At 45.4% G+C, this 22,684-nt stretch overlaps 1 protein-coding gene across 4 annotated transcripts in view; it reads left to right on the top strand.

Annotated features, from left to right (window-relative positions):
• The window catches only part of CCDC85C (coiled-coil domain containing 85C), a 182,375-nt gene that overhangs the window by 128,244 nt on the left and 31,447 nt on the right, over positions 1-22,684 (top strand). For 2 of the 4 annotated variants that reach the window (XM_028714227.2, XM_028714087.2), the window contains 2 exons: positions 8,161-8,199; positions 19,358-19,462. The exons of 1 other annotated variant lie outside the window; for it this stretch is intronic. In XM_028714227.2, coding sequence (XP_028570060.1) covers positions 8,161-8,199; positions 19,358-19,462 — 144 coding nt within the window. The remainder of the gene's footprint in view (positions 1-8,160; positions 8,200-19,357; positions 19,463-22,684) is intronic. One more of the 4 variants, XM_028714158.2, reaches the window with a different exon arrangement.

Consider the following 22,684-nt stretch of genomic DNA (forward strand, 5'->3'; position numbering starts at 1 on the left):
TACCCTCTGGTCGTGACAGAAGGCGAGTCTTTCCCACGATGCACCTGCCAGAACTTTGTCGGGAAACCGTAGCACCAAAGTCCTGGAATCATGGGGGTGATAGACTATGAAGAAATGCTGGGAATAGACCTATTCATATCTATGGATTTAAGATGCTTACAGCAAGTCCATTGATAGCAGTGATTTTATTCTGAGTATGGCTAACATCAGATGTCACACACACATTGTTTGCTGTAAACTTGCCGAATGTCGGATCAAGAAACCTTAAAAATTGATTTCACACCTTCTTGTCACCTTAACAAAGTGAACCTGTGCAACACCCACCCACCCACCCACCCACCCACACCCTTCAATAAAAATCTCCAGAGCAGTTCCCAGGCCACCAACATAACTATCCTATCCTAGGTAACAGGATGGGAGAAACTGTGGCCGAGTGAAACAGGGGTGGGGAATTTTCTCAGTCCAAGGTCCAAAATCCACCCGGGTCATTCCCTTCTGAGAGGTGGGGGGTCACATGTCAGTGGTGGGTGGGCTAAGAGGTCGAAGTGAGTGGAACAATGACACTGAGCTTTCCCTTTGTACAGTTGGATACTTTCTGCACACATCCCCGTGCCCCTCTCTGCTCTCTATCCAGAAAAGCAAAAGAAAAATACTACAGTTCAAGAAACCCATTGCAGCCAAGCAAAAGTGTTCCAGAGTCCAAGGCAGGGGAGTGGTGGCTGTTGTCTGCAGAAAGTGACAAAGCTCAGAGAGAGAGACATGTATGTCCTCATTTGGCCCTGGGCTCCAGATTCCTCACCCGTGCAGTAAAATAAGGTCTGCTCCGCTCTTAAGGAGAGTTTGGAGCCTGGTTGTACAACCAGGTTACATACGCTTCAGGTTACATACGGTTCAGGTTACAGACTCCACTAACCCAGAAATAGTGCTTCAGGTTAAGAACTTTGCTTCAGGATGAGAACAGAAATCATTCTCCGGCGGTGCGGCAGCGGCAGGAGGCCCCATTAGCTAAAGTGGTGCTTCAGGTTAAGAACAGTTTCAGGTTAAGAACGGACCTCCGGAATGAATTAAGTACTTAACCCGGGGTACCACTGTACTGATCACTGGGCAATTTGTGTGGTGGGCCATTTCCCTCTGCCAACACGTACAGAATTGTGATTGCATCTTGCCCTTTTACATAAGGTTTCAAGCTTCTCTAAGCTCAAAATCAAGGCTTGAAGGAAGGAGTGTAATTCTTGTTTGCTTCTTCTGAAACAAGTGCATACATTTTCGGCCCCTCAGTTTCGGTTCCATGCGCTCGACTTTGCTCCCATGCTCAATAAGTGGATCGGCTGTCAAAATATCAGTGCGTGCTTCTAGCCTCTGTTCAGAACCAGCATGCCCAGAGGATTTTCCAGGTCAGAGATTGCCTCCACGTTCATTGGTTGTCTCTGACCCGGAAAAAAAGCCCAGATTTCAGTGGGGCTCACATTTCAATGGCAAGTCAGCAAGATGGGAAATAGGAAGAAAGTTTGTCACCCAGATGATGAAAGGGTTTCCATCAAAGCTTTGAGTGCCATGTCCTGCAGTGCTTTTAACAGATCTGAGAGCTAGGACTTGGTGGGATTCGCATTTTTGCATTTAGTGGATTCAAGTTGCATGACTTCTTTTTTCTTTTTTTGCCTCTGGCTTAGTGCGCTGAACTTGCCACCTGCCACCTCTTGCTCTCCTCCTCAACCCTCTGTGTGAGGCTTGACTTATTAGCAGGTTGCGTGTCATGCAAGTAACTTCCACCGCGGAAAAAAACTTCCTGCCGTGTCAGTCCAACACAGCTAAAATGAGACATAGAGTCCAGTAGCAGCTTAAAAGCCAAGAAGCATTGCATTAGTCTGCAGAGGCTTCATCAGATGCATGAAGGGATATTCCCATCTTACGTCATGATGCATTGCTTTAGTTTTTATGGTGCTACAGCAAGGATAAGGAACAAATTAAGGCCAAAGACCTCATTTCTTCAGGGCTAACTTGGAGGCTAGATGTCAGCAGTGAGCGGGGCCAGCTCTCTACACGCATTTCTGCCAGCTGGGGTGCAGGTGGCACTGTGGTCTAAACCACTGAGCCTCTTGAGCTTGCCAGTAGGTCAGCAGTTCGAATCCACCCAATGGGGTGATCTCATATTGCTCTGTCGCAGCTCCTGCCAGCCTAGCAGCTCGAAAGCACACCAGAGCAAGTAGATAAATAGGTACCACTGTGTCAGGAAGGTAAATGGTGTTTCCATGCGCTCTGGTTTCCATCACAGTGTTCTGTTGCTTCAAAAGTGGTTTAGTCATGCTGGCCCCATGACCCGGAAAGCTGTCGAACAAACGCCAGTTCCCTCAGCCTGAAGCAAGATGAGCGCTGCAACCCCATAGTCGCCTTTAACTGGACTTAGCCGTCCAGGGGTCCTTTACCTTTGCCTATCCATAGCTATCAGACATAACACATGCACCCACATCCATTCTCACACGTAGCAGATATGTAACACATAATTAAAGGTAAAGGTAAAGGGACCCCTGACCATTAGGTCCAGTCGTGACCAATTCTGGGGTTGCGGCGCTCATCTTGCTTTATTGGCCGAGGGAGCTGGCGTACAGCTTCCAAGTCATGTGGCCAGCATGACTAAGCCGCTTCTGGTGAACCAGAGCAGCGCACGGAAACGCCGTTTACCTTCCGGCCAGAGCGGTACCTATTTATCTACTTGCACTGGCATGCTTTCAAACTGCTAGGTTGGCAGGAGCAGGGACCGAGCAACGGGAGCTCACCCCATTGCAGGGATTCGAACCATCGACCTTCTGATCGGCAAGTTCTAGGCTCTGTGGTTTAACCCACAGCGCCACCTGCGTCCCTCCCAACACATAATTACGTACGTATTTATTCACACGCACGTACACACAAACACACCCAGACTCTCGCACACACCCCTATGTATATTTATAAAACATTTATATTTATATCCTTTAGGGACCCAGGAGGCAGCTAATAGCAGCACCTGCTCCCTCCAATCATGGATGCAATTAAAACAAGCAATTAAACCGCAGTATAAGCTGTGAGCGAGGAACTTCCAGCCCTGTAGACCGGACCTCTATTATTTGGCCCTTGGGACTCTCTCTAGGCCTTCACCAGCCCTGCTGTGCATCCTCCTTGAGTTCTTTTGCCTGGCTTGAATGTGGCCTTGAACTGGGACAAAGCCCCTTGCTTGCCTGGATGGAGGATGGAGGAATCTGTGCAAACCTCTGACTTTTGCATGGCTGGAATGTAACCTCCTATGCAAGCATTAGAATCACACCCACTTCTACCTCTGGGCCAGCCCAACCCTCGCACATGACCCCTGAAATACTGTGCACAAGGGGGTGTCGCCCCCAGGCTGAAAAAAGATTTCCCACCCTTAAAACAAGTTGATAAATAATAAAAATGCAAGATATAGTAGAAACATCCAGTCCGGCAGAACATTGTTCAGCCAGGTCCTCAAAGTGCTTTGAATACAGGGGTGTTTTAATATGCTCCCTCCTGATAATGATGGAACCAGCTGAACCTCCCTGGGAAGTGACTGCTACAAACTTGCCACCACCACCGAAAAGGCCCCTTATGTTGCTAAAATGGCAAGGGAAGGGGTTCTATGTGCACACTTGACTGGATCTCTCCCTTTGTGGTAGAGCCCCCTCCCACACTGGCTAGACACATCACCATTTGGCAGCAGGGACTTGTCACTGTCACCAGGCACATCCCTGTTGGTGTGGGATGTTTGTGTGAACACCCCACCTTCACATGAATTGCATGAAGAGGTTCCATGTTATTACACGGGTAGCGGGCCTGCCCATCTGGCATGGACGTCTGCAGTGGGGAAGGCTACAAGAGAATCCTAATGGACAAAGGGCTCCAACTCCCAGAGAAGTTTACATGCATAGAGATCTGTAGACGTCCTATTCTGCTCTGGCAAAGGAGCCCACAGAGCAAGGCAAGCCAGGAATTTCAGTACCAGGGAGAGCTCCCAAGTGAGCAACTTGTTCCAGCAATGGTTGAAAGCAAACCGAGCATTCTGAAGCCTCCGCCTCCCAGACCACCTCTCCTAGGCTGTGCCCTCTTGCGGAGAGCTTAGTTTATTAAATAGCCAACCCTTTAGCCAGAAGACAGGCACTCCTTCTGTGCTCTATGGCCTCCCTACTGTTGTGCTCACTGCACAAATACTGTGGGAGGTATTAGGTTCCTCAGGCTCCGATGAGTTTGGTGCTTTTGGAGATTGTTCTGTGGACTCCTGTCTGTTAGCCTCAGGCAAATCTCCATCATTAGGCTCTGGGACCTGGATTTCGTCTGGCTCCTTAGCTGGTGACTCTGTCAAAGTAGGGTTCCCTGCTGCAGATATCTTCGCTCAGTATAGGAGCAGGACTGAAGAAAGTGTGGGGCAGTTCTAGCAATGTGGCCCCTTTTTGATCACATGGAGTTCCTTTCATGCAGTGAACACCCAAAGGGGGAGAGTAGTCTATGTGTTTTCATTCACCTCGTCACATGGGCTGCCTATGCACCAACCAGCCGCTTAGCCAATGTTTCCTGAGGCTAGGATCACCTTTGGATCTGCCAGGTATAAGGAGGAGGTAAGCTCTTTCCTTCTCCCCCAACAATAACTAGATTATTTCTTTTGGAGCCATGTTAGAAGCCATTTGTGGTTCCCACTCGTTATGTTTGTGTCTTTCGCATAGGCCTCTCATTAGCGATGAACAGTAGTGCCCCCCTCCCTCCCTCCCTCAAGGACCCTTTCCCAGTTTGTGCTTGTTAGCTTTGTAATGTGGCAATTATATCCTCAAGGAGCCGCGCACGTATCTCCCACAAGTAACATGGAATTGCAAATCTCTCCTTATTTCCCCCAAGCCCCCTCCTGCTTGTGGGGGTGGAAATTGTTATTATTTTAATGCACGAAACCACAAGGCCAATTTCGAGCAAATGACTCATAACGTGGAGGAGGGGAGGGGAAAAACAGCCCACAATTTCCTAAGTTCAGCTTCTCCTTAGTATGCAATAAGGTAAAATATTAAATAGGCTGTAGCCTGAACTGCTGTGTTTTATGTTTTGGTATGTGTGGATTCATACTATTGGTTGGTTTTTTTTAAATTGTGTGTCCAGGCATTCCAAATTCTGCGACTTGAGTAGATTATACAAATTGAGGATAATGTACATAATTTCTCTTACTTTGCATGAATTCTGCAGGGTAAAAAAAAAATCAAAATCAAAACTCTATTTGTTCACTGAATGGTCCCAGGGTAGATTACATAAAACATAACAAATTAAAATAATAAAAACCATTAAATTAAATGAAAACCACAAAACTGAAGAAAATCACAAGAGCAAGAACGCAGCAGTATAGAAGGAGGGGACACACTCACCCAACAGCCTGAGTACAGAGGTATCTTATCCTGACTACCCAATAATAGTGCAAGAGGGAAGGGCACCAGGCAGCCTAGGAGCCACCACAGAGAAGACCCTGCCATGCGACTCCACCCCTCAAACCACACAAACATGTGGTACCACTAACAGGCCCTCTCCTGGGCAGGTTGGCTTAGTTTATTTAGTTTAACCTAACAGCACAAGAATAGCTTTGCTTGATCAGGGCATTGGCTCATCTAGTTCAGCATCCTGTTCTCACAGTGGCCAAACAGGCTCCCATAAGAAGCCTGCAAGCTGGACCTGTGTGCCTCAGCACTCTTCCCTCCCATGTTTCCCAGCAACTAGTATTCAGGAACATGCAGCTCCCGGCAGTTTAGCAAGCAACTATGCAAGTGCTGCAACTGGGCCATCGGCAGCCACAGTCTACTCCTATTATTTACATTTACATCCTGCCTGTCATTTCAGTACCACGGAGACCTCCCGAGTGAGCAACTTGTTCCAGCAATGGTTGAAAGCAAACCAAGCATTCAGGGCAATGTGCATGGTGGTTCTCTCTGCAGTCCCCACTGTCCTCGCAGCAAATAGGTTATGCTGAGAGATTAGGATTGGCCGAAGGTCACTCAGTGAGCTTTGTGGCTGAGTGGGGATTCTCAAACCCTATGGCCAGCTTGCTGCCTGCACTTGATAGGGAATAAGGTGCTTTCCATTTGGAAGGTGTAGTTGTGGTCCAACTGGACCACCCAGTCTATGAGAATTTTCAAGGATTTACACCAATGGCAAAAATATCCTTGAAGGATTCCATGCACCTTCTACGTCTTCATATTACCCGTTTAGGTAACGCCACAGTCTCCTGGAGTAAATTTCTCTCTCTCTCTTAGCCTAAGAGTTATTGTTATGCAAAAAGCTACTCTGAGTATATATAATTGTAAACGTAAATGCCATTTCAGTGTGTGTCTCTTATAGTCCAAACCCAAACATATTATTCGACAGGACTTGCTCCCAGGTAATTGTGTACAGCCAGGGTAGCCAACACATTGCTCTCCAAATGTTTGTTGGGCTACAACTCCCATCATCCTTGACCATTGACTATGCCGGCTGCGGCAGATGGGAGCTGGAGTTCAACAACATTTGGAGGACACAACATTGACTACCCTGGTATATAGGGCTGCAACTTAAGATAACAGATCACAGAATTGTAGAACTGGAAGGGACCACAAGAATCCTCTAGTAAGTGTGTGCCTGCTAATGGGGAAAAGAGAGTGGTACATTCAGTGTGTCTGGAAATTTTTACACATCACTTGGGAAGAGAGGTGAACAATACCAGTGTACTGGAAGAAGCAAAGATCACCAGTGTTGAAACAATGATTCTTCAGCATCAACTTTGTTGGACTGGTCATGTTGTGCGGATGCCTGATGATCGTCTTCCAAAGCAACTACTCTATTCCGAACTTAAAAATGGAAAGCGTAATGCTGGTGGTCAACAAAAGAGGTTTAAAGAATGTCTCAAGGCAAATCTTAAAAAAAATGTAGTATAAACACCAACAATTGGGAAACACTGGCCTGTGAGCGCTCCAATTGGAGAACAGCCTTTACCAAAGGTGTCATGGGCTTTGAAGACTCTCAAACTCAGGACGTAAGGGGGGAAAACGTGCTAAGAGGAAGGCACACTTGGCAAATCAACTCCCACTCGGAAACCAATGTCCCCACTGTGGAAGGACGTGTGGATCCAGAATTGGCCTCCACAGTCACTTACGGACTCATTGTTAAAACCGTGTTTATGGAAGACAATCTTACTTGTCTACAATTGATCGCTAAAGAAGAAGAAAGAAGACATTGACTTAACATTTAAAAATTGCATCACCAAAGAAGTCAGTGTGAATCAAAGAAATTAGTGGGATCTGGGCTTTACTGCAGATGCGGGGATTCCAGCTGGGTGAGGAGAAGAGGGGCTGTGTATTTTTGCAAAATTAACTCGATATCCTGTTTGCCATTCATGCTTCAGGATGCTCGCAGTGACACACCCTGCTCTCCTCTCCTCCCTTGAAAGCACAGGTTCAGTTTGCCTTTCTTTTCTGGGAAGAAGAGAAAGGCAGCCCTTTTGGAATGTCAGTGGCTTTGTTGTTTTTCAGTTGGTTTCTCTGCATCTGTAGAACGCAAAGCATGTGATGCCACACACCGCTTTTGCTCCTTGTTCCCCACAGATGATAAATATTTTCATGATTGTTAATTTTACATGCTGAAGCGAAACCCCTTATTAATGATCCCCCGCTATTTGTCATGCGTCCCCCACAGCTTTATCTCTCTGCTGTCAATTATGAATTCCAATTTGCACCAGTTCTCTAAATAGCACACTGTTGCAATACCTCTTCCAGTTTAATTCACAAACCCATTTTTTCAGAGTGAAAAGCTAGGCTGTTGACTACTGAAATCTGCAGGACTTGATTTATTTTCCATGCCAGTTTTATACTAATTGAGTTCTGTGTTCTTTCAGTTTCACCCTCGTGAAAAAGGCAGTGCTGTCCATCCATTTCTCCAATCTCATCTTTTCAGACCTCCTATATAAGACATTCTGAGGCCTTTTATTTCAGGGCCACTCCCCAATATGCTTATTGAACTGAATATCTCATGCATGACCACAACTTTCTTCGATGCAGGAAGGATTAACACGAATGTGGAGGCTGCTTATTTTTAGGATGCAGTTTTTGAATGTTTGATATTGCTTTGCTTTTCATTATAATCTGATATGTATAATATTCTTTTGTTCCCTCCTAGCTGGCTGGTCACAACAGTTCACCAAGAAATTTAATTAAGGTAGACATATCTTAAGACATTTAAGCTTCCAGCTTTCTGGGATATGGGGAAGCCTTGGCTTGCAATGTCGGTGATGGGTCTTTGCTGCTTTCGTATGTCTAACTTGCAAATGTTGGCAGTTTCCATTTTTAGTAATCCCGAGTTTTTTAAATGAATGCTCAGCTGTTTGACTCATGCTCAGCATGGTGGGTAAATACATTGATACTGAGGCCATACTATCAAATCCTCTCCACTTAATGTCGACCAATCTGCATATGTCCAGTGAAGATGGAGACCTTCTGTTAATCAATTAAATACAAAGAACTGATTTTGAGCGCCAAAAACCGAAATACTTTAAATATGAGCAAAACATTTTGGAGGGCAGGAAGCATCTATCAATGTGGTAAATAATTCACATCAGTGACAAGCACATGGTCTCCTTTTAATACAAGAACCTTAGTTGTTACATTTTGTACCAATATTTAATGGTTCGAAGAAAATGCAGCCGTCAATGTATTTCCTCTGAGATGTGATCCTTCACTTGTTTAGTTGTCATACCTGTTTGTAATATATTGCAAGGACGTTGGATGGTGTCTTCCACGCTCATGTGTGCTGCACATGAATAGACCACTTATAGAATGTCGTTGACAATCCACACAATTTGTCTTGGTCTTTCACCCAGTTCCCTTTCACAACGATTTCACCCTCTGTGTTTCCTTAGAAACCTGTTGATCCTTCACAAGACCTTCAGTTGCTTTGCTTCTCATAACCCCACCTCTCTAAAGCCCTATTAGGTGTTATCTGAAACCTAACAGAACATGAATGTGGAGAGCACAAGAGTGGCTAGTGGGGAGAGATGATGGCACTCACTGGCCTCCTGGGACTGGCGTGGCTGTGGCTTACCAGGGTGGCGGTGGCAGGGATGTCAATGCAGTGTGAATGCACCTGCTCTCCAGAAGTGTGGACTACAATTTGCATTATCCCTGACCATTAACCATGTTGCCTGGGGCAGATGCAAGTTGGGAGTCCAGAACACCTGCGAGGCATCATGTTGGCCACCACTGCTGGTCCATCTGGACCAGCAAACTATGGTTTGCCCTGAAAACCAGGATTGCGAATCAGGGTTTGTTTGCACAAAGTAGCTAATTAAGCAGAGTAGCTGGGGGATAGTGTGTAGAGGCAAATGGGTTATTCCCATAATGCAAAACCATGGGTTCTAGTTAATGTGTGAAGCGTCAAGTTATGTGCAAAGTGATCTCTGCTCTGTCATTTGTCTGCTTATATGTCACTTCCTTTAAACAAATCATGGAAGTGGCACACAATTAAAAAAGCAAAATAAAGCCAGCAATCAATATTACGTTTATTCATTTACTAATCAGATTTCTAGACATATTCCATTTAATATGAAGAAGTTGGCTTTAAAGCTCTGTGAAGTAGCAAATTAAGGGGTGAGTTGTCTGTTGGAAATGCGAAATAATTTGTATAAAACTTTTTTGAGATTTTGAAATTCTTCTTAAGATTTAAAAGTTGGAACCGAAAATTCAGAATATTTGGATATGAAGAAGTCAATGGCCTGTCTGTATGTTTCACTCTTCCAAATAACTATCCTTCCAATATGCTTATTTTTGATGAGGATGTTGGTGGGGATGATTCTTAATCTTTCAAGCCTTCTTTGTTTTGTTTTGGCTGTTGTAAGCCCCATACGGCTTAATAACATTATTTCTTCTCTGTCGTTCTTTTCTAACTTTATATCCCTCCTTTCCATGAGTCATGTTTAAGGCAACTTATGATTTAAAACTGGGGTGGTCCTCCCCATTTTGTCAGACTTTGGCTCCTATTTGCCACACTGGCATATGGAGACAGGGCACAGCTGCTCCACCCCTTACTCAAAAGGAAGTGGAACAACACGTACATTTACTGCCTGTTGTCCTGCTATGGAAACTATTATTGCAGAATTTGCGTGAATGATTGAAGCTCCTTCTGCTGAGTCAAACCACCAACCCAGTCATTTCAGCAGCTCTCGCAAGATGTTAGGCATGGGGCGAGAGCCACTGTCATGTTAGCGGATATGATAGGGCTTCCCCTTTCTCTTCTTTCTCCCCTGCAGAATCCCAAGTCCTCCATTCTCCTCCAGGCAGTCCTCCAGGTCTCAGGAGCAGAATTTGGGAGGGCACATGGGGCTGCAGAGGGGAGGAGAGGGAGGGGAAGTCCAAGCTGTGCAACTGGATTTCCACTGTGTTTGTGGGAGTCCACAATTGGGTATCATCCAACAGTATTCTTAGCTGGGGTATCTGAGATTCTGTCACAGGAGGTGCTGGGAACTGAACATGAGACATTCTGCATGCAGAGCGTATGCTCCTCTGCTGAGTTCTGGCCTCACGGCAGCTGCAGTGGCTGTGAATCTCCCTTCCCTTTGCTCGCTGTCGGTCTGAATATAAAATACAATCTGCTGTCTCTTTTGGTCAGCATCAGTCACTGAAAACCAGACGAAGCACGAGGCTTACAGTTTGGCGTCTGAAAATTACGACCCACTGGGAAGCCTGCAATCTGCGATGCTATCGGTAGCATTGCATTCTGTTATTGTGCGTCATCCCAGTGCCTCCTTCTCAACTACCCATTTGACTGACAGTAACTGAAAACTCCAGACATGCACATTATCATTAGGAGGAAGCATTCTAACGGCATGGCACTTGACAAGATTGATGTTCATTCTGTTTCCCTTGCAAGTCAGACCATCAAATGGCAGCTTGACAGACCAAAGTAAGAGAAGGGTGGGTTTGGGGAGCATTGCGGGCCCCTCCACCTTTTAAATCACCCAGGAGGGACTCAACAATATCAACGCGACGAAACAGTCTCACTGAGAACAGTTGGCCATTGCATTTTGCGAAGACACTAATGCACTGACTGTTAACTAAGCAAATGAAAGTTGTTGGGTACCATTGTGTTGATTCCCAAGACGACAAGATGATAGATAACCTTTTGTAAAATAAGTTTTGGTTGGACATACAGTGTTCTTGAACTTGTCCTTCTCCAGCTTAAGAAGAGTATTTAAAAGAAAAAAGAAAAACAGCGCCAGAACGGTTCGTTGCGATCAAATTATGGGTTTTTGTTTTTTGCTTAGGCCTTCAAATTCAAACTGTCAGATGTATCAGATGCTGGTTGAAACCCTTCAGTTTTTTTAAAAATATCTTTTTTATTCATTTAGCTTACAGTGGTACCTTGCAAGACGAAATTAATTCGTTCCGCGAGTTTTTTCTTCTTGCGAGCTTTTTGTCTTGCGAAGCACGGTTTCCCATAGGAATGCATTGAAAATCAATCAATGCGTTCCTATGGAAACCGCCTTCAGACCAGGTCCGGGGACAGTCTGTCCCCCGACCTCTTCTGAAGGCTGGGGGGGGGGGGACAAGGGCTTCCCACTGCCAGCCTTCAGAAGGCTGTTCTGAAGGCTGGCGGTGGGAAGAAAAGCCCTTCTCCCCACCTCCCGCCCCGCAAGCTCCGGGGACAGGAGGGCTTTGCTGCCGACCGCCAGCATTTTAAAAGCGATTTTAAAATGCTGGCAGGCGGCAGCGAAGCCTCCGCTGTCCCGGGGCGATTTTAAAATGCTGGGGGCCAGCATTTTAAGATCGCCCCGGGACAGCGGAGAAGTCTCCGCTGTCCCGGGAAGGCAGGCGGGGGGGAGCAAAGACTTTTGCCCCCCGCCAGCTTTCAGAAGAAAGAGGTCCAGGACCTCTTCTGAAGGCCGGCGGTGGGCGAAAGTCTTTACTCCCGACCGCCAGCATTTTAAAAGAGGTCCCCGGAGATTTCCCTATGGGCTTTCTTCTTGCGAAGCAAGCCCATAGGGAAATTCGTCTGGCGAAGCACCTCGAAAAATGGAAAACTCTTTCTTCTTGCGAGTTTTCCGTCTTGCGAGGCATTCGTCTTGCGAGGTACCACTGTATTCCATTCATGAATCACTTCTTGTGAAGTGATTTAACAAGAAAAGCATTAGCCATAAAGACACACACACACACACACACACACACACAAATTCATATACAGTGGTACCTCGGGTTACAGATACTTCAGGTTACAGACGCTTCAGGTTACAGACTCTGCTAACCCAGAAATAGTACCTCAGGTTAAGTACTTTGCTTCAGGATGAGAACAGAAATCAGGCAGCGGCGGGGCGGTGGCAGCGGGAGGCCCCATTAGTTAAAGTGGTACCTCAGGTTAAGAACAGTTTCAGGTTAAGAACGGACCTCCAGAACGAATTAAGTTCTTAACCTGAGGTACCAGTGTATAAAAGCCTACCCTGATGCTTAGAAAGTTGAGGTAATTTTTGTATTTTAACTTGTGTATGTTTTAAAATTATGGTTGTGGTTTTTTCTCAGTTTTCTCTTTTTGTAAACCGCTTTGAGGTGGTGTTGTTGTTGTTTACAATCAAGTGGTGTCTAGATTTTATGGGGAAAACAAACCAATTTTAAATGCAATACTGATGCAGAGTGGGATAACAAACTCCACTTTAAAAGTTTGTTGGAAAAGGGAGGACTTCAATAGGTGCTGCTGAGGTCATGGAGAACATGCCTGTCTTATATGTATCTGGAAAATGTCCTGAAGGGTAGGAACCACGTGAGTCCTGAAAAGATATACTTCAGGTATCAAAGTGGTGTGTCTTCTGCATATGACGGAAGCACACATCTTTGGGGAGGGAATTCCAGCACCTAGGAATTCCTGCCACAGGGAATGCCTTCATCTGGGCCAGCCCCCATCCCCAAATCCACTGGAGGAATTACCAAGAAGGCCCCTGTTTGTCAGTCTTAAAACTTGAGAGAGTCTGTATGGGAAGGAGTTGGTCTTTCAGATATCTGGGTGAGGTGGAAGGCCCCTCAAGACCAGAGGAGGGCATTTCCAGACACAGTTGAGGCCAGACATCTTTACGTGTGTGTCCCTGAGCTGGGGCCTGTTGGTTTCAAGTGCAGAAGAGGACATAGTCCTGTTGATGAAGATTCAGCTGCTGGTCCTTTACGTGGGCTAGAGGGTTGTGTGGGTGCCATCTTGTCCTTCGTCTTGGCCCGCTGGTGACAGGGTGCCTAGATTTTTACATCCCTCATTAAAGTACTTAATATGGGAAGGGATTAGGGAGCATCAGTACTGGGTGACCCCACACCTTTAAATAATTGTTTGCAACACTGGATTTAAGAGTAATCTCTGCTAATGAAAAGTAGGGAGGATAATAACAGTAGCTCTTCTTTATTTGTGAACAAACTGTCGAAGCGCACGCAATGATTTTCTCCTTTTTATTCCTTAAAAAAGGGGTTTAAGTGGAATTACGCTGTCTTCTCTTGACGTGTTATTCGTCCTAGTCCCGTTAATGAGCAATTTGGGTTTTTCTTTTCCTCTGTAATCTTTTTAAACTTGGTAACGAAGCCTGCCTCAATGGGTAAGTGTTTATAAGCATCCGAGGAGCACGCAAGGAGGATTTTACAGGGGTAATTAAAATGCTTTATCCCTCTTATGGCTGTTGTAATATCTTATTAGATTTGGTTGAAAAGTGAAACATATTGTTCATGAAATGTGCACAGTGGCGGTATTAATGATGTGACCCCGTGGGGTTGCAAAGACCTGATTTAACTGGTCTCAAATTGCATTTGCAGTTTCAGAAACGAACCAAACCAGCCGAGCTGTTTAGAATTATCGCTAATGGGGCTATATTGCAATGAAGAAAAAGAATTTTTTTTTAGAACAAAAAGAGACATTTGCAAGAAAACTTTGAGAGCTGGAGCATGGCATTCAGTAAGGACATAGGGAGCCACCTTACACCAAGTCAGACTATTGGTCCTTGTGGGTCAGTGTTGTCAACACTGACTGGCAGTGAGACCCCAGGATTTTAGACAGGGGAGGTTTTCCTGTTGCCACCAGGAGATGCTAAGAATTGAACTTGGGACATTTTGCACACAAAGCGGATTCTCTACTGGTGAACTACAGTGCTTTCCCCACATCTTCTCAGCACTCCAGCTGTGGCGACTCATGCTGGGCACTTGCCTCTGACACAGCTGTATCCCTCAAGGGCAGTTGTGATGCTCTACCCCATGGAATGCTGTGAGCCTTTTTTACCCTATGAGAGCTCTTGTGGCTATAACTAGGATGGGTGTCAGGAATGAGGCAGCTCCCAGTGAAAGTTTGCAGCCAACTTCAGAAAACAGTCAGGAACAGAGAGGCTTAGGTGTTAGTCAGGCAGGGGAGAGCCAGCAGATGCAGACTTCAGTTCTTCTTGACCTTGACGGAGAAGCTGATAAGGCAGTAGTTGAGAGCAGGGTAGAACACAGCCAAAGCTTGCAGGAAGCATAAATAGGCATGAATAGACTTAGAGACTGTTAATGCTTTGATTAGCCATAGTACTTTAATAATAATAAAAAACCCCTCCCTTTTTATATCAGTGAGTAGTATGTGAGGTTTTGAGTGCCCTTCTCAATCTATTTAATTCCTTTATTTTCACATCTTGCCAAGATGGATGGGACCATTGGTAAAGTGGCAGTCAGCTGTATGCTGACATTGTACTATCAGTCTAGGTATCTTATCTATCCTCCATGGATAGTGAACTCATTTTCGCAGTGCCCGTCTTTATATAGCTGAGAATCGCAAACTGGGGGAGAGCATTGTTGCACACTGGTCGTGTTTGCTGGCTTCCTATAGGCACCTGGTTGTGAGAAAAGGGATGGTGGTCTATACTGGCCTTTGGCCTGATTCAACAGGGCTCTTCTTAGAATCGGATGTGGCCAAAATGGTCCCATCAGAGCACAACAGGAGGCAACAACAGGTTCAGTATGTAGAAGAACAAACAAGCAACCCTTAAGGGAGAAAACCATAAGCGGGCAACAGCAATAACCACCCACATTCCCAAACCCAAAACATCCCTAAGAGGACTAGGAACTGAGAATGCTCAGTGAGTACACAATGTTGCGTGCCTGCTGGGGAAAACTCTCTGAGAAAGTCGAGTGGGAATGGAATGGAGCATCTTTTAATAGGGAATAACTGCCTACCTGCTTGGAGCCCTGAACAGGAGCACTCCATACTACACAGGACCCTACTTAAAATTTGTTTGCAGTGCTACAGATTCTGTGGGTGGAACCAGGCAGAGGGCCTTCTCGGTAGTGGCGCCCACCCTGTGGAACACCCTCCTATCAGATGTCAAGGAAATAAACAACTATCTGACTTTCAGAAGACATCTGAAGGCAGCCCTGTTTAGGGACGTTTTTAATGTTTTATCGTGTTTTTGATATTCTGTTGGGAGCCGCCCAGAGTGGCTGGGGAGGTCCGGCCAGATGGGCAGGGTATAAGTAATAAATAATAATAATAATAATAATAATAATAATCCTCTTGCTGTACATCCCTACCTGGTGTGTAATACAGTGGTACCTTGGGTTACATATGCTTCAGGTTACAGACTCTGCTAACCCAGAAATAGAACCTTGGGTTAAGAACTTTGCTTCAGGATGAGAACAGAAATCGCGCGGCAGCAGTGGGAGGCCCCATTAGCTAAAGTGGTGTCTCAGGTTAAGAACAGTTTCAGGTTAAGAATGGACCTCCGGAACAAATTAAGTACGTAACCAGAGGTACCACCGTAAAATCCTACCTGCTGCCCAATGGGATGGGCAGGTATTCAAGCTTCCCAAAACTGAGAAGGCTCATCCTAGGGTCAGTTGAGCATCTCTCTTTGCCTCTCTGACAAAAATGTGTCAGTCACATGTGTACCCCAGTTTTCCCTTCAAGGAGTTCAGGACAGTGTGTGTGACATTATTCAATTTTCCCCCTGCCAAGTCCCTGTGTGCTTAGATGAGAGACTTGAACAGTGACCAGAAGGGAGATAGCGAAGGAACCATAGGAAATGTAGGTTTGCAATGAAATTTGAACCCAAGATACACCAGGATGGGAGAGTTCAGAATTATCTTGGGCTTTTCCAGGTGAGCCAGAACTCAGCCAGGGCTACACTGGTGTAAGCTGGGCTCTGCCAGCTCACCTGTGGCCCAGCCAGTGGAACTTAAGCAAATGTAAGTTCCTTAAAAGGGGTGAGATAGGGCTGGAACAGTGTAAGGAGCGACTTGTACCTCTTCCAAACCCTGGTCAGCTGTTTTTGTGATGTGGTTTTTGTGATTTGTGATTTTGTTGCTTTACTTCTGCCTTGAAACCAAATGGGGCGATCAATTGAGGAACGCAACTCCCCGCTGTGCTGTTTAGCTTCCTTACCGCCATGCCTGCCAGCAGATATGCAAGGGCCTGTGCAATCTCTCACACAGCTCAAATGATTGTGTACCATTTCCTGACACTTCAAAATCATTATGAGCCTCTTGCCTCAGATGGTTGGACTCTGAAGTGAATTTTCGGAAGGGGGAAATTCAGACTGGGGTCAGGACAAGAAAGAGAGCCTTCCGCTTGCATGTTGCAAACTCATGTCATGATGGATTCATGAGCTGGTTCCCCCATGACAAATTTTACATATGGGATCCTCCGTACGCGTTAATCCATGGGTTCCAATGGCCTCCGACACACTGCTGGCTCTTAAGATCTTGGCGTATCAGTGGGAAGAAAACTACTTGACGTAGAAGATGTTGGTTGCAGTCAAACCCTCAAAACACCTGGATTCTTATTGGATGCACAGCTAAGCTTGTTTTTGTGGCCTTCCATCAAATTTTGTTGCCGCAATGGCCCCTCCTCCTTCCAGTTCTTTCGAACGGGAAAAATATCATTGCAGCACCAGATGCAACTCAAAAGCTTTAATGGAGCATAAAGAAACGGGAAAGGTCATGTTTTTGTAGCCTCAGAACGGAGAACAATCCACTACTGGATGGCCTTTGAAAACTGAAAAAGTTAACGAACACAGTTCATGCTAATAAAATTGCATTGTTTCCATCCAAGAGTGTATATTTGATAAATCTGAACTATTTCTATTTTGTTGATTGTCTGGTTTCCAACATTCTGACACTTAATGGCGTATAGCATTATATACATGCATGCACACAAATATACAGGGGCTGAGTGCTGGAACCATACCTGGTAGCAGGGACAAGTGGGAAATATGCCGTGGTTACTTGATAATTTTATCCTTTTGACTCTGTTCTGCTTGTTCTCTTTCTCTCTCTTCTCTTTCTCTTGTTTTCTCTAGTTTTCCAGTAGTATTTTGTATCAGAAACATTTTTCACAGCTTTGGGGTGGGTAGGTGCGAGGGATAAAGAAGTCCTTTACCTTGGACTGAGGAGGACACAAATTGGAAGGGGACACTTGGAGGAGAGGAGCCCCTGCTGTATGAAAGGCAGGGTTGAAAGGGTCTCCCAGGGTAAGAGACTGGGAGAAGAAGTAGGCTCCCAGGGTGAGTCTACCTCTCTGTATGTCGATAAATGACAGGATAGATTCGATATAAATATGGCCAAGGGCCTCACAGGTATTTTTTTTCTCTTTCCCCCCCATTTGTTTTTTTAAAAAATATTCTTGTTCAGTAGACTAGTTTGATTCTGATTGTATTTTATCTCAAAAACTGTCAATTTTTTTTAAAACAAAGCATACAAACAGGCAGTTGAATGCAGCCAAAAGTTGCTCAAAGAAAGTGAAACTATAAATACAGGACGTTTTTTAAAAAATGTTCCTTAAAAAAGGGTTTTTATCAGCCTTTTCAAAGTAAGTTATCTAACCCAAGAAAATGAGTTTTGCAAAGCCAGGGCTAGCATGGGATCCTTCTTGTTGGGTAGGGACACAGTGCCTGTGTTCAAACATAGCAGCAAGCCATGGTTTGTTCTAACCATGGCTTGTTCAACAAACCACAGACATCTCGCAGATCAGCAAACGGCCCACTGCTTGTTGGGAATGCACACTTTCCCACTTCCTTTGTAGCCTCAAGCACAGGTTAGATTTGTGCTGATGCTAAATGGGGTTTCCATCTTTCCCCTTAAATAAATGTTTATTTATTATATGCAAATGCCAGTCTTTCAGGTTTGCAGCTGCTTAGCTTCAACCCTGCTACAGCCACACATTTTCCAAAATGATTCACTAGACTGCGGGGCTGCCATCTTGACCAAATTTAGAAGTGACCTGGGTTTGTAAACTTTGGCTAATGGAGAATCTGGTTACATAATGCTCTGGCCAGGGAGGGTGGGGTACAAATAAATTATTGTTATTGTTGTTGTTGTTGTTGTTGTTGTTGTTATTCAATGGTTAAGGCCCACAGTGGGGAGTAGAGGGGAGTCCACGTGGGAGGAAGGTTAGGGAGAGAGGGCACGTTCCCAGAGTTCGTTCCTTATTTGCAAACCATGGTTTGTAGGGAACCAACATTGTACCAAATCTGTTTGTCTGATATGTAGCATATTCATTTAGTCTCTTTCGTGTGTGTGTGTGTGTGTGTGTGTGTGTGTGTGTGTGATGCCCTTACCCCCCATCTCACCAGTGAAATTGCATGAGATTCAGTGAATGATAAGTCAATATTTAAAAAGCACTTACTTTTAATTGAGTGATAGTCAAAAATAAGGACACAAATGCAGGCTTTCAGAAACATAGTCCTCACAATTGAATTCCCTCAATTGTTTATTGTTTTATTGAAGAGGATGCCATAAAGACACACATACTTTTATATACTTTATATCAGTCCCAAATCATAACATAGGAACTTCATGGAGCTACAGTTTCCAGAGTGGTTTAACATTGAACCCCTCTTCACAGGGAACTTGGGGAATAGTAGCTCTGTGAGGGGAATAGGGCCCTCCTGACAACTCTCAGCACGTCAACAAAGTATAGCTCCCTTTGAGGGAAGCCATGACAGTTCAAGGTGGCATCATCGTGTTTTAAATGGCATGGTATGAATGTGGCCTCAGGCCTGCTCAGGCCCATCCCCACATCACCCTCAATTCGGCCCATTTGAGGGTTTTCCCTCGTCCCTGCTTTTGCAGCTGAGAAGCTAGCTGAACTGGGATGGGGAGGTAATCCAGCCTCCACCCCAAACCGGCAGTTTGGATTCAAGCAACATTCCATTTCCTTTCCAACAGCATGCCTTTAAACTAGATTTTTTCTTATTGTGTGGTGCCTACAATTGAGCCAGATGAACTGGAGAGGCGAGGGTAGGAACCAAATAAGGAATTGAAAGTAGAATAAAGTCTCGTTGTCTTACTTTGAATTAAATAGAAATCCTTTTCTTTCTCTCTCTCTCTCTCTCCTGCAGCAATCAAGCTCTGGGGATCTGAGGACTCTGAGGAAAGGGTTATCCCCGTACCATTCCGAGTCGCAGCTGTCGTCACTGCCGCAGTACCAGGACGCCATGCAGAATGTAAGATGCCCGCATCGCTATCTACCTGGCGTAATTACGCTGATGGCAATCGTAAATTAGGGGAGAGAGGGAGACGGGAGCCTGACCCATGAATGCAAACATCTGGCAGGCTGGCTGAATTGATGCCAGCATTCTGCAAACACTGGAAAGCAGGAATCAAAACCAAGTGTTTGATTCTGGCATGTGTACACTCTGTGTCCTCTTGTTCTGTTTTCATGGGAGTCGTGAGAAACCAGTGCTGGCTATGAATAAGAACATAAGACAAGCCCTGCTGGATCAGGCCAGTGACCCACCTTGGCCATCATCCTGTCATCACCAAATGCTTGTGGGGAAAACTGCAAGCAGGATGGGAGCTCAAGATCACTTCACTCACTTGCCATACTGCCTCTGACACTCACATGATAGAAATGTTTAAAGGTAAAAGGTAAAGGTAACCCTGCCCGTACGGGCCAGTCTTGACAGACTCTAGGGTTGTGCGCCCATCTCACTTAAGAGGCCGGGGGCCAGCGCTGTCCGGAGACACTTCTGGGTCACGTGGCCAGCGTGACAAAGCCGCATCTGGCGAGCCAGCGCAGCACACGGAAACGCCGTTTACCTTCCCGCTAGTAAGCGGTCCCTGTTTATCTACTTGCACCCAGGGGTGCTTTCGAACTGCTAGGTTGGCAGGCGCTGGGACCGAGCAACGGGAGCGCACCCCGCCGCGGGGATTCGAACCGCCGACCTTTCGATCGGCAAGCCCTAGGCGCTGAGGCTTTTACCCACAGTGCCACCCGCGTCCCCCGATAGAAATGTTTAAAATTATGCAATTGTGGATAGAGAAAAGTTTTTTTTTCTCCCTCATAACACTAGAACTCACAAACATCCAACAAAGCTGATAGCTGAGGCTCTTAACGATTTTTCTGCCTCTTGTAGCAATTGTAATGCGCCATGCTGGGTGCCGCACGATCTTTAATTGCGTTTCTAACCGCTTCTCTTATTCCTTATATATTGTATTTTATTGCATTGCGTGGAATTCAGATTGTAATACGATAGAAAGCAATGTAAGGAATAAAAGAAGCCATAAAAATACAATTAAAAATTGGTATGAATATTTAATGCCGGCGCCCGTCTTCTCAACTGCAGATCCACAGGCACGCTGCAGACGGCTGAAATGGAGCTCGCACACCGTGGTTTGGGAACCCCGGGCTGTAAATCCGCTTAATAATAGCTAGGTAAATAAATCAGTCACAAAAATCAGCAGCGCTACCCTGCAGAGCTGTAATTAATTTAAGAGAAACAAGTGTCGTTGCGGCACACAGTGCATTAAGTGTAAGGTGTAGTTTGACCCTCAGCTGACAACCAGTGACACCTGGTGTGTTTGTGTGTGCACGCACATGTATTTCACGCGTAAGATAAAAAAGGCTGACCTTGTGTAAAAGAAAATACCCTTTCGCGTAATTTGTGCCCTCGGTTCTTTTTGTTTAGGCTGGCAATGCATGGTCAATAAGCTCATGTGACTCAAGATTTTGCAGGGGGTTGGAATAGGTGACCCATTTGTATGATTCCATGACTTCCTTTACTTCCTCCCAGAGAACCCTTTTCCAGAGCAAAACATTTTCGTTGTTCTATCCTGGACACCTCCCTTTTATTTCCCATGACTCCCAGGAACTACTGGACACAATGTAATGGATGGCCTACACGAAAGCGCTTCAAAATGTTCCTCTCCCAAATGTTTACCAAGGACTTTTGGACGTTTCCACAGAGTTGCTGGTAAATGGGTGGATAAGAAGTGCTAACTGTGAAACTTCCCAGGAGCTTCCCATCAATAGAGAGGTTACACATGATCTAAGAAATGATAAAAAGGCAAGAACACAAGCGCTGCTTATCTGTCACGGCTGGAACGTTTTGAAACTTAAGAAGTTTTGCAACTTAAGACCTTTTCAGTTTTAAGGAGTAAACTGGGGCTGATGGGATGGGAGTCCAAAATGCCTGGAGGTCACCAGGTCAGGGAAGGCTGATCTAGCCAATCAGAATACTAGGTTGCAGGTGACTCAGAGGTTTGGCTTATACATGATGTGGCCCTTACAGGGAAGAAGTACCGTATTTTTTGCTATATAAGACTCACTTTTTCCCTCCTAAAAAGTAAGGGGAAATGTGTGTGCGTCTTATGGAGCGAATGCAGGCTGCGCAGCTATCCCAGAAGCCAGAACAGCAAGAGGGATTGCTGCTTTCACTGCGCAGCGATCCCTCTTGCTGTTCTGGCTTCTGAGATTCAGAATATTTTTTTTCTTGTTTTCCTCCTCCAAAAACTAGGTGCGTCTTGTGGTCTGGTGCGTCTTTTAGAGCGAAAAATACGGTATCTTGTTCTGAATCTCAAACTCCTCAGACATGCGTGAACTGTGCTTAGTCTGTAAGTCCAGTTCCCTGAGCTTTTCCTTTCCTTCCCTCCCTCCGTCCCTTCCTTTCCTGAATGTTGTGCTGAGTTTTTGTAACACGTAAGATAGAAAGCGATTAACATAACAACAAATAACAAAAATAACTATAGTTACAATTGCCCTCTCTGCTTGCTCATTTTTACCTTGGCTCACGTAACACTAAAAAAGCATATAGCCATAAAGCAGAGGCTGGACTCCAAGAGCTGTGATTCTGTTGATGGGAGATAGAATCATAGAATTGTAGGGACCCCAAGGGTCATCTAGTCCAACCCACTGCAATGCAGGAATCTCAGGCATCCATGACAGATGGCCATCCAACCTCTACTTAGAAACCTCCAAGGAAGGAGAGTCCACCACCACCCGAGAGAGATTGTTCCACTGTTGAACAGCTCTTACCGTCAGAAAGTTTTTCCTGATGTTTGGTGGGAATCTCCTTTCTTGTAACTTGAACCCATTGGTTCGTGGAGCAGGAGAAAACAAGCTTGCTCCATCCACCATGTGACAGCCCTTGGAATATCTGAAGATGGCTATCATATCTCCTCTCAGTCCCCTCTTTTCCAGGCTAAACATACCCAGCTCCTTCAACCGTTTCTCTTAAGTCTTGGTTTCCAGACCCTTTATCATCTTGGTCACCCTCTTCTGCACATATTCCAGCCGGTCAACATCCTTCTTAAATTGTTGCAGCTCTACCTTGCTGGGCAAGCCACTTCTGGCATGGTGCCACCACACTGTTCTAATAGTTAACCCAAAAGGGCAGCTGTATAGAAAGCCAAAGATCCCCTCTTCTCATACTAGTAGATCCTGATAT

Source organism: Podarcis muralis, chromosome 1 (genome assembly GCF_964188315.1).
Source record: "Podarcis muralis chromosome 1, rPodMur119.hap1.1, whole genome shotgun sequence".
NCBI lineage: Eukaryota > Metazoa > Chordata > Lepidosauria > Squamata > Lacertidae > Podarcis > Podarcis muralis.